A 14,968-nucleotide genomic window follows, 5' to 3' on the forward strand; every position below is an offset into this window, starting at 1 on the left:
TTAGTCTGAGAGGGTAAAGACATGAGGGACGGAGGGAGCGGGAGCGATGCTGACAGCATTTAAAACTCCTGTGGGAATCTTGTGCCACTGCGTCCAATGTGCACAGCCATTGGCCTCCGCTGTGGCTCAGCGTAGTGTGTGTTTCTGTCACTCTTCAAGCCTCTCAGAGCAGATCAGTCACCCTTTGCTGCTTCAGCTCTTCACCGCTTTTCTTCTCAACTCCACCATTCGTTCCTCTTCTGCTCTCTTTCATCCCGCAATTATTTTACTTTTTTTGCGTTCTCATTCTTTTCAACCTCTTACACTCTCCATTATCATTTTTGGTCGCATGTTGAACTTCCCACAAATCGCTCATCCATCCATCCATCCAGTCGGGTCCTTCCTCCTTCCCGCCATCCTGCTCCAGTGTTACTCATTTCCAGAGGAGGAGGAGGATAAGATGCGAGCTAAATCTGCCAGCAGTTAAGAGGTGACTAAGGCGAGCAGCAAATGTCAGAGTGAAGTATGATTGTGGGAAGAGGAACCTATGGTGGAGAGAGATGACTTCAGATGGGGGTGTGATTCAGACCTGCAGAGACTAATGTGGATCTTTGTAGACAAACAGGGCTAAGAGGGGCCGACAGGCGTGAAATGGTCAGCACCTGCTACATGGCAGGTCCCCCGCTCCTTGTGTTTTAATTTTTTTTTACCCCACAGCTGCATGACACACAAAAACATGAATCCACTCCACTCTGTGACTCTGCGTTACTCGAGTCCTCTGCCCTCAGCCGTGCCCTGCGTACACAAGGCAAAGAAGAGGGATGGTTGTCCTCTCTTCTCCTTGCCTCTCCTCCTCTCATTTTTGATCCTGTTGCTTAGTCATATGCAAACATACCCTCTTTCTCCTCTTTCTTTCCCTTTTATCTTTCCCTCGTCATCTCCTTGGCTCCACTTGGCTCTCTTTGTTGCATCTTTCATCTTCTTGCTCAGCATACGCTCTCTCCCACTTCTCTCATTCTCAGGTTGTCTTTCAGCCTCCGCCTGCATGCTTGCTGATCTCTCCGCTCGGAGAGGATGCTCTTACCCCCCACCCCCTCCAGCGTTCTTCTCCTCCTCCACTGCCCATGCAATCTCCTTCTCCTCTCCAGCTTAACTCTTAAATAGCAGCAGCTCTTCCTTAATCACAGCTTAGTAGTCTCCATTTCTCCTTCCATCCCTCCATTCTGGGTTTCTCTCAGGGGGACTCTTGTGAGGCTATAACCTAGATTCCCTCCATCTTATTTCGTCAGTCCCAGAAGAAAGTGGGGGCCGCTCAGCTGTACCTCCAAAAAAAAAAAAAGTTAAATGTTCTGGATTGAATCTCCCATGTGGTCAGCGCGGCTCCCCAGTTTGGCGGAAAAGAGATTTCCTTTCAATTCGGTGCAATCTCTCCCATTTTCTGACTCATCTGAGGAGACAGTTCAAGGGCAAAGGGGCTTGGCTGTTTTTCCTCCACTGGGTGAGGGGTTTTTCCTGTGCACGCGCATCTGCCTGCGTCTGTCAAGCCATGCGAGAAACGGCCAGAGCTCAGGTCTGTAGGAGCCAAGTCTCCCCCTCCAGCCTGCGACTGGCCCCCTTCCCGACACTAATTAGCGCACACATGCACAAACGGTGGCGCTCCAAACCAACACACAACCCCGTTCGATAACTTCAAGCTCTGCTTTACGTGAAGTCCAGCCCAACATCAGGTCACCGCAGACCGTAATGGTGTGGGAGGACTAGCGAGGCTGCGACCACGTCTGTATTTGTGAGGCTGCAGTGAATTTTTACTTGCGCTCCGTCTCCCTCATTACTCTCGCTCATTTGAAGCGTGCAGTCCTCTTGGACGAGACTTCACAAGAAGCAGGCTGTGTTTTGGCATCCACAATATGCTTTCTGTGTTTGGGGCGGGGGGAAGGAATTACTTGCTGTAGTGTAGAGGTGGCAAAATTATTGTATTTTTAATCATTTTTTACTGTCACATAACAAACGGCATCTTATTACAGTTTCTTTTTGTCGAAACGAAAAGGCTTTAAGCCCAAATACCATTTCTGAACAAACTTTTAATCAGTTTATGCTATTTTCCCCAACTCAACATGTACAATAGAAATATACTAATGATATGAAGTACACTCAGCTCCTTAGCTGGATTCATCTAAAAAGGAAATGCATTCATGAAAGTAATTTTGGGGCCTTTGTATCATATTTTTTTTTATTATTTTCTTCCCTGCCTTAAGGCACAGCCTTCGACATAGCTGGCGGAAAAGAACATGGATATAGAAATTGATTTTTTTTTCCTTGTGTAAGGTTGGTATATAAGGCAGTTCAAAGTAGAACAACTTTTTAGACTTTTGCAGTAAATTGGTGTAAAACCTTTAGTCAAAGCCGTGTGACTCTTGGTAGTGTAAGATAAAATGAAATCCATTAAACCTTTTCCAATTCAAGTTATATTTTTGTAAAAGAGGAATCAAAAGTTTGTTTTTAATGCTTTTTTTTCCTTAAAGCCATAAAAATTTTCAGACTTCTACTGAAAAATAACCAAACCGATATTTGATGGGAGTATTTGATGAACTGTTTTTTAAGGGAAACAGAACAGGTTGTGCTTCATCACAATGGAAATGACGATATAATCTCTTGAAGCTTATTTCTTTTAATTTGAAGCCAGTTTTTCTAATTTTCCAAGAAATGTCGGCCAACTTTAAATTCCAAATGGGGAAACCAGAGTTTACAGGACTCGGATATTAAGATATAGCAGCTGTACAAATGAAAATGAAGAAAAAAGTTTTGATGTTTCGTATTTTTAGTCAGTCTTTTATATAATACTGTGAAACATAAATTTCTGAATACGTTTCTTTTAGTGTTTGAGTAAATAAAAATTTAGAGGCAACAATATATTTTTGTGTTAACAGTTGTTAGAAACGAGGCTGCAGAATGCTTCATAAGTTCATTATTACTCAGTCGTAATATTGCTGAGAACTTGCTGAACTGCTGTTAACTCTATAAGTAACATGGGTGGATTTAAATCCACCCTAAATATTTGTTGATCCTTGTTGTTTCAAAAATATTAAAGTCACTGAGTATAACCAAGTTGTTGTTTATCCAAACATTTTTAATAAGGCCATGTTTTTGAGATTAATCACTCCCCCCCACTAGACAAATAAACTCACTACCTTCTGTCTCTGTTGTTCAATGAACGCAAAGCAGAAATGCTCTTTTTGATATTTGTTTTATTTATTGCATGTTATCTTAGCGCATGTTTTCCTTACATTGTGCAGCTCTAGTCGGCACCATAACAGACAGCAAATCTCACTGGTTTCCAGCTTGGAACTATAAGACGGTTGGTGCAGGTGTGACGTCTCTCCATGCTCAGACAAAAAAAAGGCAGATTACGCTGCTCACATCACACAAACACGGAGCAGCAGCAGCCTAAACGGTCTCTCTTCTACCTTTGAGCCACCGTGAAAATGTAAAACAAAAATTTTTGAAAACTTGGATCATTTGTGAAAATCCTAATTTGTTTAATTACTTCACAATATTATGAGTTTGTGTTGAATTCGGCTTAGTCACGTTTCTCCAAAGGCAGAATCAGAAGGTTTTATAGAAAATACATAATCCCTCTGCTTGCCAGCATGTACTGATCCATCACAACTTCACATCATCATAATACCCACCAGTATTGTACTTCTGCTTTTTCCCCTGCCGTTATCCACACAGCTTGCATATTGCAAGCTTTCCGCTGGCTCATCTAGCAGCTTGTTTCGGAGACGTCTCCTCCTTTACCCACTTAAACAAACTTCAAGGCTTCCTTGTTGGATGTCTGGGCCTGCACCGACAGCCTGCGGTGAATCTTTTTACGTCTCATTTTGTGAATCTTTTAAGGGGTTATCTTCAGAACGCCAGAATAAAACATGAATTATCCTCTACAAAAGGATTTATCTGCGCAGACTGAAAAAAACCGACTTGAGCGATGCATTAAAAATAATTGGATGAGTAGTGCTTGGGGAAAATTTGCATTTGAATTTAAGTGTAATTTCTTTTGATGTGATGGAAAAGTGTCGCAGCATCCGGCCCAAAGTTCTCCTGCATGTGATGGCGCTCCTCTGGGCCTGAGATAATGGACTTCTTGTGTTCCTGTTAGGAGTGGACAGAGAGTTCTAGCTTTTGCTCTCTGGTGTGTGTGAATAGGAGTGTTTAGCGCAGCTTGCAAGGCAAGAGAGTTGGTGTGCTTTGGGAGAAGAGCGAACAAAAGCAGGAGAAAAGTGTAGCCATCATTATTAATTCTTTCCTCGGGCTCGCAATGGAGAAAAAAGGTTCAAAAAAGTAGCATAAAACAGAAGTACAAATGTAAATTGGAGCGATGATGGGGAAAATGGATTTAGCGCAGACGGCATGCGTGGAGGAGACAGCTGGTGTAGTGGAGGGAGAGACGGAGGAGAGGGAAGAGGAGAAGAGCACAGGTGTAGAAGCCAGCACACTCCCATTTTCTCTCTTGACAAGAATCAGTGTTACAAGAGTGATTCTGTCAGCCTTCTGTACACTTAACAAGATGGGCTGGCCTCTTTGGGATTTCGAATAGGAATGACAATAAGAGTTAGGCTGATTTGCTGCTTTCAAATTTAGGCAGGGATTCCAACAGCAGCGTCCTGCGGTTAATCCTCTGCAGCGCCTGGTGAAAGTGCAGAGAGAAGAGCTGCAGACATGATATTCAGCACATCTAAGGGCTTCTTGATCACTTTCAACCAGGGACTGGCATGAAAAATTTATGGGCATGCCATAATTTTATTTGCTTATAAGCTGAAGAGCTCCAACCTTAGGGGAGGACGAATATGTTTGCGACAGATGAAGATTTCAAACGTGTTTACTTGTAGCTGCAGAGAACAATTTCTTTGCTTTCAGCACAAATGTGTGTAAGGGAGCCCAGCAGCAACCTGTGTTCACAAAGAAATGTGCAAATGAGAGTTCTGACCATTAACGATGGAGAGATGGCAGCATTTAATCTGAACGAGAGCAGCAAAAATCCAAACTTATTTGGAAAATAGCAGACAAAAGATTCAGGTGGATGGACTGAACCGAAGCAAAACACATTGGAAATGAACCAAGCTGCACTGCTGCCAAAGATATGTATATTTTTTGAGCATTTGTTTTACATTTTGCCGTGTTTCAGGTACCTGCTTTAAATGTTTTTATTGGGATTTTATCTCAGACCAGCACAAAGAAGTGCGTAATTCAGAAGTGAAATGCAAGTCTGAGTGTCATGCATGATGCAGCCATATTTTGTTATAGGACAGGTTCATTTAGGGGGATTTGCAGCGTTTCTTCCATACACAACCTTTTTCACACTCTGAAAATGAGTTTAGGCCTCTTCTGACCACAGCGCTTAGACAGCTTTTGGCAAACTGCAAATAAGACTTCTCATGGTTTTCTTTAAGCTGTAGATTTCTTCTCATCACTATTTCATAAAGTCCAGTTTTTTCACTTGCCCTGTCAACAGATTCTCCCACCTTAGCTTTGGATTTCTGCAGCTCTTGGGTCTCTTGGCTGCTTTAATTAATACTCTCCTTATACAGCCTGTTAGTTTAGGTGGAAAGCAAATCTTAATTTTGAGATATGGATTGAACGGTCTCCGAGGTGCACAAAGCTTTGGATTTGTTTTACAAGCTAACTTGCTTTAGACGTTTCTGATGCTTACTTCCTAACATGTCTGCTCTGCTTCTTGGTCCTCATGTCGCTGTTTGTTCACTAATGTTCTCTAACAAACCTCTAAGGTTTTCACAGAACATCTGCATTTATACTGACATTAAGTTCTGAACAGATGGACAGTATTTACTAATGAGGTGACCAATCAACTGCATCCCTGGACATGTAGCATATCGTCCAAGTCGAAACGCATTGGATTTGTAATATAAGACTGCAATGCCATTCATTTTCAAGAAAACCCTAAGAAAGCCCAGTGAAGAGTGAAGCTGGCATCATGGAAACCACTCAAATAAACAACTTTGGGATCCGGCGTCGCCTTCTGTGTCGTCTTCTTCTCATTACCAGATCCATAACAAGACTTTGCTCCGTTGCTTGATGATCCACAACCTGTTGGAAGATTACATGAAAGCATGTCAAATACAATGAAATCGTACAACATGCATCACACGAAGGCTGAGAATCCTTTGAAAGTGGGAAATATTCACAAAGAGAATCAATTTCCTTTCTAAAAGTAGGCTTACGCTTTAAATCTCCAAAGATTATGTGTTGCTGTAGAAACGGCTTATGAAATAAAATCTAGGCTGTCTTTCTGATGTAGTCATCCTTTCTGTTGAAGTTAACTCTCCTGATAGGTTGTCTACATATTGCCACGCTGCAGAACCGGTGCTAGTTGGAGGGCATTTTTCTTCCGAGCAGCTTCACACTACTGTGACTGCAAACAGCATTAATTCCAGCAGTGGTACTGCCAGAAATCCCCAACCCTCTCGTTTATAGATGATGACCACACTGGGAGGAAACGGTCACAGATTCTGTTTATGGGGACTTGTCAGAGTCTCAGAAAGCATTTAAAATCCTGAAGTTGTGACCTAAATAAGCCTTTGCTAAGCTCAAGTTTGTTGGGACTTTACTGTTTTCTTTATTACAGAAGAGCTTATTTGTGAACTTCTTTCTTGTAGGACACATTATAATTTGGTGTAACTTTGGTAAAATGTGTTTTTTTTTTCTTTGTGCCTTAACTGTAGCATTTACATTCACTTCTGCAGGAAATAGTGTATCTTTATTTTATTATGCTTGTTATTTTAATCATAAATAAGATTCAAACTAGTTAGGTGTTGTGCTATCTTTAGGTTTTAAGTTCTTAAGTGGTTTATTTGATATATAAGGTTTTAAATAGTATAGTTTCATGAAATTAGCTGCACTTTTAAATGTAAAATAAATGCTTTAGAAATCAGAAAAGCATCCATTCATAGTGCTTTTTAATAATTTAACGTTACAGTTGTTAAACTGCGCGTATATATAAAATTATGTTTGATAAACATTTTAGCAAAAAGACAGAGCAGCTGGTAAATTTGGTATAATTTGTGTTAAACATTATCCACACTGCTGACACTGACTGCTTAAGTTGGGTTGTCTGGTTCTGTAACAGGTTGGCTGCTAATCATGGCAATGTGGGTTTAAAACAATAAGACTGTTGGCACACACTCCTTGTATTTTACACATGAAGACAGAAGCATTTGTGCAAACAGAAATATTTATGAAGGGTTGAATTTGTCTGTCTTTTAAAAGTTGAAAGCAACAGGTAGAGGAGGGGCACAAGTGCATTTCTCTGTGCTACATACAAGCCGGTAAAATGCCCGTCACTCCAGCTCTCTCTAAGGAATCTCTTTGTTAAATCAAAAGACAGTTTCTCTAGACGACAAAACATTTTGCTTGACTTCTTTTTTTTTTTTTTTTTAAATCTTGGTAGTGGCAAATGGGGTATTTTTTACAGTCCTTATGTATCTGATCAATAAATGGCTCCTGAATGGACAGCATGATTTTGTCCTAATACTGTCATTTAGACGGTCTTTCTTCACAACACTGACTTTAAATTATAACAAACATGTCAATTTTAGCCATTATTGTTTTGTTGTATCAAGTTACAGAGGCATGAGCTGCAACACATCTTTCCATAAATGAATATATCTCAAAAAGCTCAATTGAACTTCTTTGTGTTGTAACTTCTTTGCAAACTTTTCTCAAATAAACACTCTGTAAAAAATGTAGCTAATGTTTCATGTTTGTAATCTAGAACGAAGATTTTACATGGTTATTTTAGAGTTGAAACAAAATAAAACAGATTCAGGATGTTTGTCATTTACTAAGATCTTGCTTCAGACTGACTGGAGTTGCAATGTTAGGAAAATCTTTGAAGATTGCAGCAAGAGCTTTGGATGTTAGCATAAACAAAGCTTGTGTTGACTGAGCATGCTAATGCCTTCTACTGCCCCCTGTTTACAACTCTTAGTGTGGTGTGTGGAAACTGAATGTTGAGTAAAAGGAAGGATTTTGAGTAGCACCATAAACTGGCTGTTTTACTCTATAGTGAATTGTGCTGAATGAGGGGACACTTCCAACACAGCTTTGGTATTTATTAGCACTTCCCTCGCTCATGGAAGCAATAACATCCATTCTAGCACAAAGATGCACTTTAAAAAAGGTTGTGTTGAGATAAAATACAGCAATAATATCGCTGGACACGGGTGTCCAGGGAGTGGTAAGAGCTACGCAGCTGACGAGTCATGTGGGACCTCATCAAACCCTGATTTAGACTCGACTGCTCCGTCCCATGAGTCTTTTCGTACATAGATGTTGAAAAAGCAATGCGTTGGATTTGGCAGAGCCCTACTTTTGCTTGTATCCCCTTAAGTTAGTTTGCACTCTAACAAAGCCATTAAATGCACTTTTTTATGTGTATGTATGTATGTGGAGCAAGGCTGTTGGGACTTTCAGATGCTAGAATAGAAATGGATTCACATTGGACTAATCTACACTCAAATAATTACAAAAGCAGAGGGGGGTATCCGTTCAGTCTCCCCGCTGTTGATGAATCGCTTCAAGGAAGAGTTGTCATTCTGCTGCGTCGCTCGTTCATTCACCCCTCCTCCTCCATCTCTTCATCTTCTTCTTTCCTTCATTCATTGTTACAGTCCTCCTCCTCCTCTGCATGGCCTCCACTTGTTTTCCTGACCCGCCGCTCTCTACCTCATCAGAAACTGTGTACATTTGAGCATGCGGGCGTGTGCGTGTGTGTGCGTGGTTTAACTCCCAGTCCCCAATCTTCCCCCGTCCCTCCAAGCTCTGTGATTTGTGATGAGCCTTGGACAGACCCTGGCTGTCGAAGGGCAGCACACGGGGGAATGTGGCTGAGACGTTGTAAAGACGTGGCTGTGGTGAAGGGGACAGGAACAGCCTAAAGGGAGGGGAGGATCTGTCAGTGCAGCTGAAGGCTCGACACACATACCATCACACACACTCTCACACCGACTGCTATTAAAAACTATTTGCCTGCTTACAGATTTCTTCTTTTTTGACTTTGTCCCACTTAAATGTGAAAATTGTCAAAAATTGATGTAAAAGACGAGCTAAGTAAATACAAAAAACTGCTTTCAAATGTTGAATTTAAATAAATGGTTTTGTGAAAAAATTATTGGTCCCTAAACTTAACAGCTGCCATCAAGCTTTTGTGATAACTAGCTAGAATCATTTAACATCACTGGAGAAAGTTTTGCCCTGTTTTATGCATAATTGATTTAATTCAGCCACCCTGAAGGGTCTTTGTTCATTACCAACCTGTCGAGGGTCTTTACACAAGGTTCAATCTGATGACAGTTCAGACTTGGACTGGGCCACTTCCAATCCTTTTTGTTGTGGTGTTTGAATCATTTTGAAGTGAATTCGTTGGTACCGTTTGGATCATTTTCCTGCTCCATAACCCGATTGGGCTTGAGCTTAAAGTCTTGGTCTGATGTTCAGATATTATTTGTCAAGTTATTCTGAAAACCAACACTAGACAAATTTTAAATAAGTTTCTGAAATATTTTGCTTTTGTCTCATCAGAATACAGGATATTTTTCCAAAAGACTTGAGGAGGATCAACATTTCTTTTTGAAAAAGATGTTTTTGGAAGCTGCTGACACAGGTGGCCTTTTGTGCTTTAGGGTCAGCAGAGGTTTTGGTCTCTCGCCTGTTTGGCATTTTTAACTCTTTCTTACTGTTGAATAATGAACACACACAAGTTTAAAAGTTGTTTTGGGTTCTTTTGTGTCCCCTTGGATAAGTTGGTGATTGTCTTGTAGTAAATTTACTAAGACATTGTGGTTCCCTGGACTCTCAGTCTTGGAAATGGCTTCCTAAGCCCTTCTTAAAATGTTGGATCTTAAAACCTTTCATCTCCTCTTGAACTACTTTACATCAGGGCCTTTTAGGATCTTTTGGTTTACTTCAGACAGTTTCTACTGAAGGGATTTCTGATGGTACTGGCCTTGGTTGTGGATATCAAAAGATTCCTAAACAAACCCAAGACATTTATGATTAAACAGGTAGAGTGCTTACTCTTTGACAACAGTGTAGGTTGTTTGAGATGTTTGTATTTCTCTAGTAGAGGAACTCCTCATTTGAAAACAGTATTTTGTATTTACTCTAGTTATATTTATCTGATTTATTAACCCCTTAACTGTCACAATGACACTGGTGTTATTACTGAATGATTGACTTTAATGAAACTGTTTTGAGGGTGGCTGTTCGGTGTCAAACATTTGAGTTTCAAAAGAAAAAACGGGAAGAAATCTGTAAGCAAGCAAATACTTTTTCTCTGCACTGCATATATGTATATTTATTTATTTGGATTTAAACACAATTGACTGTACTTGCATCTCGGTAGTGTTGCACACTTGACTGAAGTTCACACCACCACTGACATCTCCCATCCCTCACTTTCCCCTTTTCTTACTGGTCTTTTTTTATGCTCTCTTTATTCCTCTTTCTGGTGTCTACTTCTCCCTCCTCCTCCAATAATTTTTCATTTTCTTCTATTTTCTCCTTTCCTGCCTCTCCTCCCTCCCACAGAGCCTTCAAAGACCGAATCCAATGCTGGTGTTGTGGCAGGGGCGGTTATAGGCTCCCTGCTGGCCCTCCTTTTGGTCGCCGCCCTCGTTACCGTGCTCGTCACCCGTAGCCGTAGGCAGCAGCAGGGTTACCGGGCCAACGGTGGCAGCGACATGAAGACACGCATATTCGGCGGCGGCAAGAAGGCGAGCAAGAACGGAACAAGCGGAGGAACGGGAAGCGGCGGCGTTGCGGGTGGTAATAACAACGGACCCGTCTACATCGATCGCTCACCCAACCAGGGTCTGGGAGAGAAAAACAACCACCACCAGCCGTTCACTGTGGGCGCCCGGCCTGAGGTCGTCACCGGCACACCCACCGCCCAGGACATCCTGCTGAGCAACGAATTAGACGAAGCAGAGAGGAGGAAGTTTGACGAGATGGAGGAGGACGAGAGATACGACCACTTCGCTGGAGGAGGCTCGATTCTGCAACTGCGCCCCCCTCCCAACCCGGATGATATGATTGGAGATTACATGGACGATGACATGGAGTCCCAGCGGGATGGCTCGGTCATCTCCCGGACTGCAGTTTACGTATAGAGGAAGAGGAGGAGAGCAACCAGAGGAGGAAGATGAGAGAAATAAAAAGCAGGCTTAAGAATTCCTCTCGAGGATTGTTTGGTTTTGGGTCTTGCCCCACTCCCATTGAGGGGGGGGGAAAAGAAAAAAAATACCACTTTTATTTTTGCAAATTGATTTTAAATATATCCAATTATTAATCACAGAGCAGCCCCGTAGTGAGCAGGACTGGAAGAGGGCATGAGGAAAAGCATTTTAAGAAGCATCAACTGAAAATCAAACTGAGAAAAGCGCAACATCTCTCACCGCTTCAGCCCATGCTCTCCCCATTGCTCGGTTCTTGACTTTCAACTGTCAGACTAAAAGAGAAAATACATAGTGTGGGAGTAGGAAAATTGAATCATGATACAAGCTTGGCTATACAGGCATTTCACTTGCATATTCACTCCTAACTTCACTTAAAAATAAAAAATACTGTGGTTGTCAAGCAGTTCCATGTTGCCTGCGACTCTCAGTCCTCCTGTGGGAAGCCTTTTGTTTTGGTAATGTGTTGTGCTGTAACATCTGGTGTGTTGGTGTGTTAAAAAAAAAAGACAGAAACCATCGGTTGTATTAGAGATGTGAATGATGTATTTGCTCGTGCTCACTCTGCTCTCTCTGCCTTACTCTGACAACTCTAAACACGCAGCTCTGCAGATCATCAGCAACACTGGACTCTTAAGGTTTGAAGAGAAGCTTTCGGTTTATTATTATTTTTAGTTCTTTACCAACAGAAAAGTTGAGAAAGTTACCATTTTTAGGACTTTTTAGGAAATTTGTCATGCAGGCTTGTTTTTTCTGTGCCTGGAGGTTTGATTCTGGATAAAGGAATGAAGTGCTGCTGATGTGATGGGGCGGAGGGATGAAGGGAGAGATGCAGGAGGAACAGAGATAAGCACCTCTTCTTCCTCATCCTCATCTCTCCGGATCCCTCCCAACAGGAGGAGCTTGACTGGTAATGAGCCATGAAGTTGCTCGTCTAGCTGGGACCAACAGATTGCCGCTGCTTATCGTTTATGGAGTGGCGTTTCCTCGCTCTATCTCTCCTCCCATCTCTGCAACCCCTTCTCTTCCCATTCTCTCCAGTGTTTATGGGAAGTGTTGATTTATCCGGGGCGCTGTCCAGGTCACGGCCACCTAGAGCAGGGGGAGTATTTTACCGCTCCTGATCCATCAGGAGCCCCACTTACTCCACTCCAATGGAGTAATTCACCTGGATTGGCCACATTCACAACCCCCTCCTTCCACACTTTAGTAAATGGCCGGATGTAACAGAACCTCCATAGTGCTGCGGCATTAGGTAAGACAGATTTTCAATGAGGATCATATATTACTTTCCATTAGCGGATGTTGAATGTTGTGAATTGATTGGAGGACGTAAAAAGGTTTGGTATTGATGGGCAACATGTGGTGAAATGGCCCTTTAGGTGCAGAGCTTATTGTCTTCGAACCGTTAATTCTTCCTTTTTAATGAGCTCCTTTCTAGAAATTAGACACGATGGCTACTGTACACTGATGTCTTTGAGGCTCGGTGTGTGCATCTGTATGCATTTGGATAATTGTGATGAGAAGCTCATTCCACTCATGAGTTTCCCGCCCTGATTACTGACTCCCCTTTGACCTCGTCAGAAGGACATCCAGCAGGTGTAATCTTGATTGATGCCATTAAGGCCAGGTGGGCTTTGGACTGGCCTTATTGAAGGAGTCTGCCAGTCAAAACCAGGTCAAAACCGCCTGCTTTTCTTATCATGGCGCTTTTACCCTGAGGAGAAATGCTTCAGCACAGACCAGGCGTAGACCGGTACCAGATTCTCACAGCAGGATAACAGCAGCGTCACAATATTGGCAGAAATTACGATGAAATAAAATGTTTAAAGCAAAAAAGCAAAAGTTACTCCTATTACTGCTACAATTTAAACTGTACTCATTAATTAGGGAAAGTAAAATTCAAAATGTAATTTTTTTTTAACTGAAATATTTAACCTAAATTTCAGCATTTTTGAACATTTTTAATCATTTTAAATCTGATGTTTTATTTAAAATGTCACTTTATTTGAAATTGAATTTAAAATAATTTATACTGATCATTAGTCATAGCTTTGACATTTTTTTTATTTTGATGCAGACCTAAGTAAAACATAAAACAAACAAGTGAAATGCGATTATTTCGATGAGTTGCTCTTTTTTTATTTTATTTTCTTGACTTGACGGCCTCCAGCAGCAGGTGGGGGAGGGGCAGTGCCACATTACTGTATGCTGCAGACAGCAGGGGAAAACCCCAGCCTCTCTGGCTCTGCCCTTGGAATCTCATTAAAAGGACTTTAAACCATAAAAACAGTATGATGGGAGATTTTTGCAGATTTATTTCCTTGACAACAGCAGCTGGTCCATGCCTACCACAGACCCTGCATTCAATAAGTAGAAATATTTGTTTGCTGTTATAATTGTTAACCTTCGTGCTGGCAGAGAGAGAACAGGAGAGAGGCAGAAGGCAAATAACAAAAATGGTGACGGCATTTAGCGTTTGAGCACCATGTGGCAGATTGTAAGCCAGCGTGTTCAATGGGATTATCATCTAATGGCCTTAGTTTATGCATAAATGGATGAATAACAGATTTATTGAACACAGCTGACTTGTCACAACCACTTAATAGAAAAAAAATGTATTACTTTTTTTGCACTTGCATTTGTCACATCTTCAATGAACAATATCAGAGTAAAACTGGGTTTCTTTGGGTTGGCGGGAGTTTTAAAAAAAAAAAGAAAACGACAAGGGACAAACAAAAACACTTATGTACATTTTGGTGTGAAGTATCTGTGTACTATAAATGTAATCATCTTTATTTTTCTCGTGAAAATGTACATATTTATGAAATGTAAATATCGGATTGATGGAGCCAGTTTTGCCAGGAGGTTTGTGTTAGCCTCGAGTTCAATTGTGCTCCCAGGCTTTCAGAATGTAGTTTGGTCAATGCTGAACTGTCCAACCTTATATAACCTGAGGCTTATTTTATATTGGTGTTTTTTCCCTCGAATCACCTGCATTTTCACATAACCGCATCCTATTTCTAGTGTCTTTGCACACAGCAAAAAAATAAAATCCGCAGTTTATCTGGGATACCTTCACCCCAGAAGCAACAGATGAACGCGTGTGAGCCAGCTCTGTTTAGTCGGAGTGTATTCCAGCGACGCTTCCCCGACCGGAGATGTAACCCGAGTGGCTGCCCTGAGTCACTGCTAAAAAGTGTCAAACTGCAGATATTGTGCACTTCAAAGGTGCATTCGCTCGCGCGCGCACACAGTTGCTGTACGTGTCTACATCGGCAGAATGAGGAGAAACAATTCGCCCACACACAAACGCCCTTCAGTCGCTTTCATTATGCTCACTCCCACAGCCAAACTGGTGGAGCAGCAGACACCTCATACCTGACAAGTCTGCCGTCTTCTGACATGAGCCCACACAAAGCTGCACAAAATAATAATGGGGGGGGGGGAACAAAACAAATACAGTTGCACTAATACAGAGATGTTTCCATCATGCTTGAAAGCCGTGTTGAGAGGAAGCCGCACCCAAATTGTGACCACGTAAATCTCACTTTTCAAAGAGCATCCATTTATGTTCTAGGATATGTAGCTTTCATGAAAATGCCACCAAGCTGACCTCTTGGTCGTCCCAGATTCCCTTTCAATGCTTTTAAAAGTCACTCATCACACTCCCACATCCCCTTTATCCCCTCCCCTCACCCACCTGACTTCTCGTACCTCTGCATCCTCAGACACAAACGCGG

At 41.8% G+C, this 14,968-nt stretch overlaps 1 protein-coding gene across 2 annotated transcripts in view; it reads left to right on the top strand.

The window, feature by feature from the left end:
* Nucleotides 1–14,968, top strand: part of LOC102231310 (nectin-2-like) — a 121,034-nt gene that overhangs the window by 58,860 nt on the left and 47,206 nt on the right. Inside the window, exon 7 of one of the 2 annotated variants that reach the window (XM_005798736.2) lies at nucleotides 10,582–13,187. The exons of the other annotated variant lie outside the window; for it this stretch is intronic. Within the exon in view, the coding sequence (XP_005798793.1) occupies nucleotides 10,582–11,162 (581 nt within the window). The 3' untranslated portion in view covers nucleotides 11,163–13,187. Of the gene's footprint in view, nucleotides 1–10,581; nucleotides 13,188–14,968 lie in introns of those variants that run through there. 2 annotated transcript variants of the gene reach the window in all.

This window comes from Xiphophorus maculatus, chromosome 3 (assembly GCF_002775205.1).
Source record: "Xiphophorus maculatus strain JP 163 A chromosome 3, X_maculatus-5.0-male, whole genome shotgun sequence".
NCBI lineage: Eukaryota > Metazoa > Chordata > Actinopteri > Cyprinodontiformes > Poeciliidae > Xiphophorus > Xiphophorus maculatus.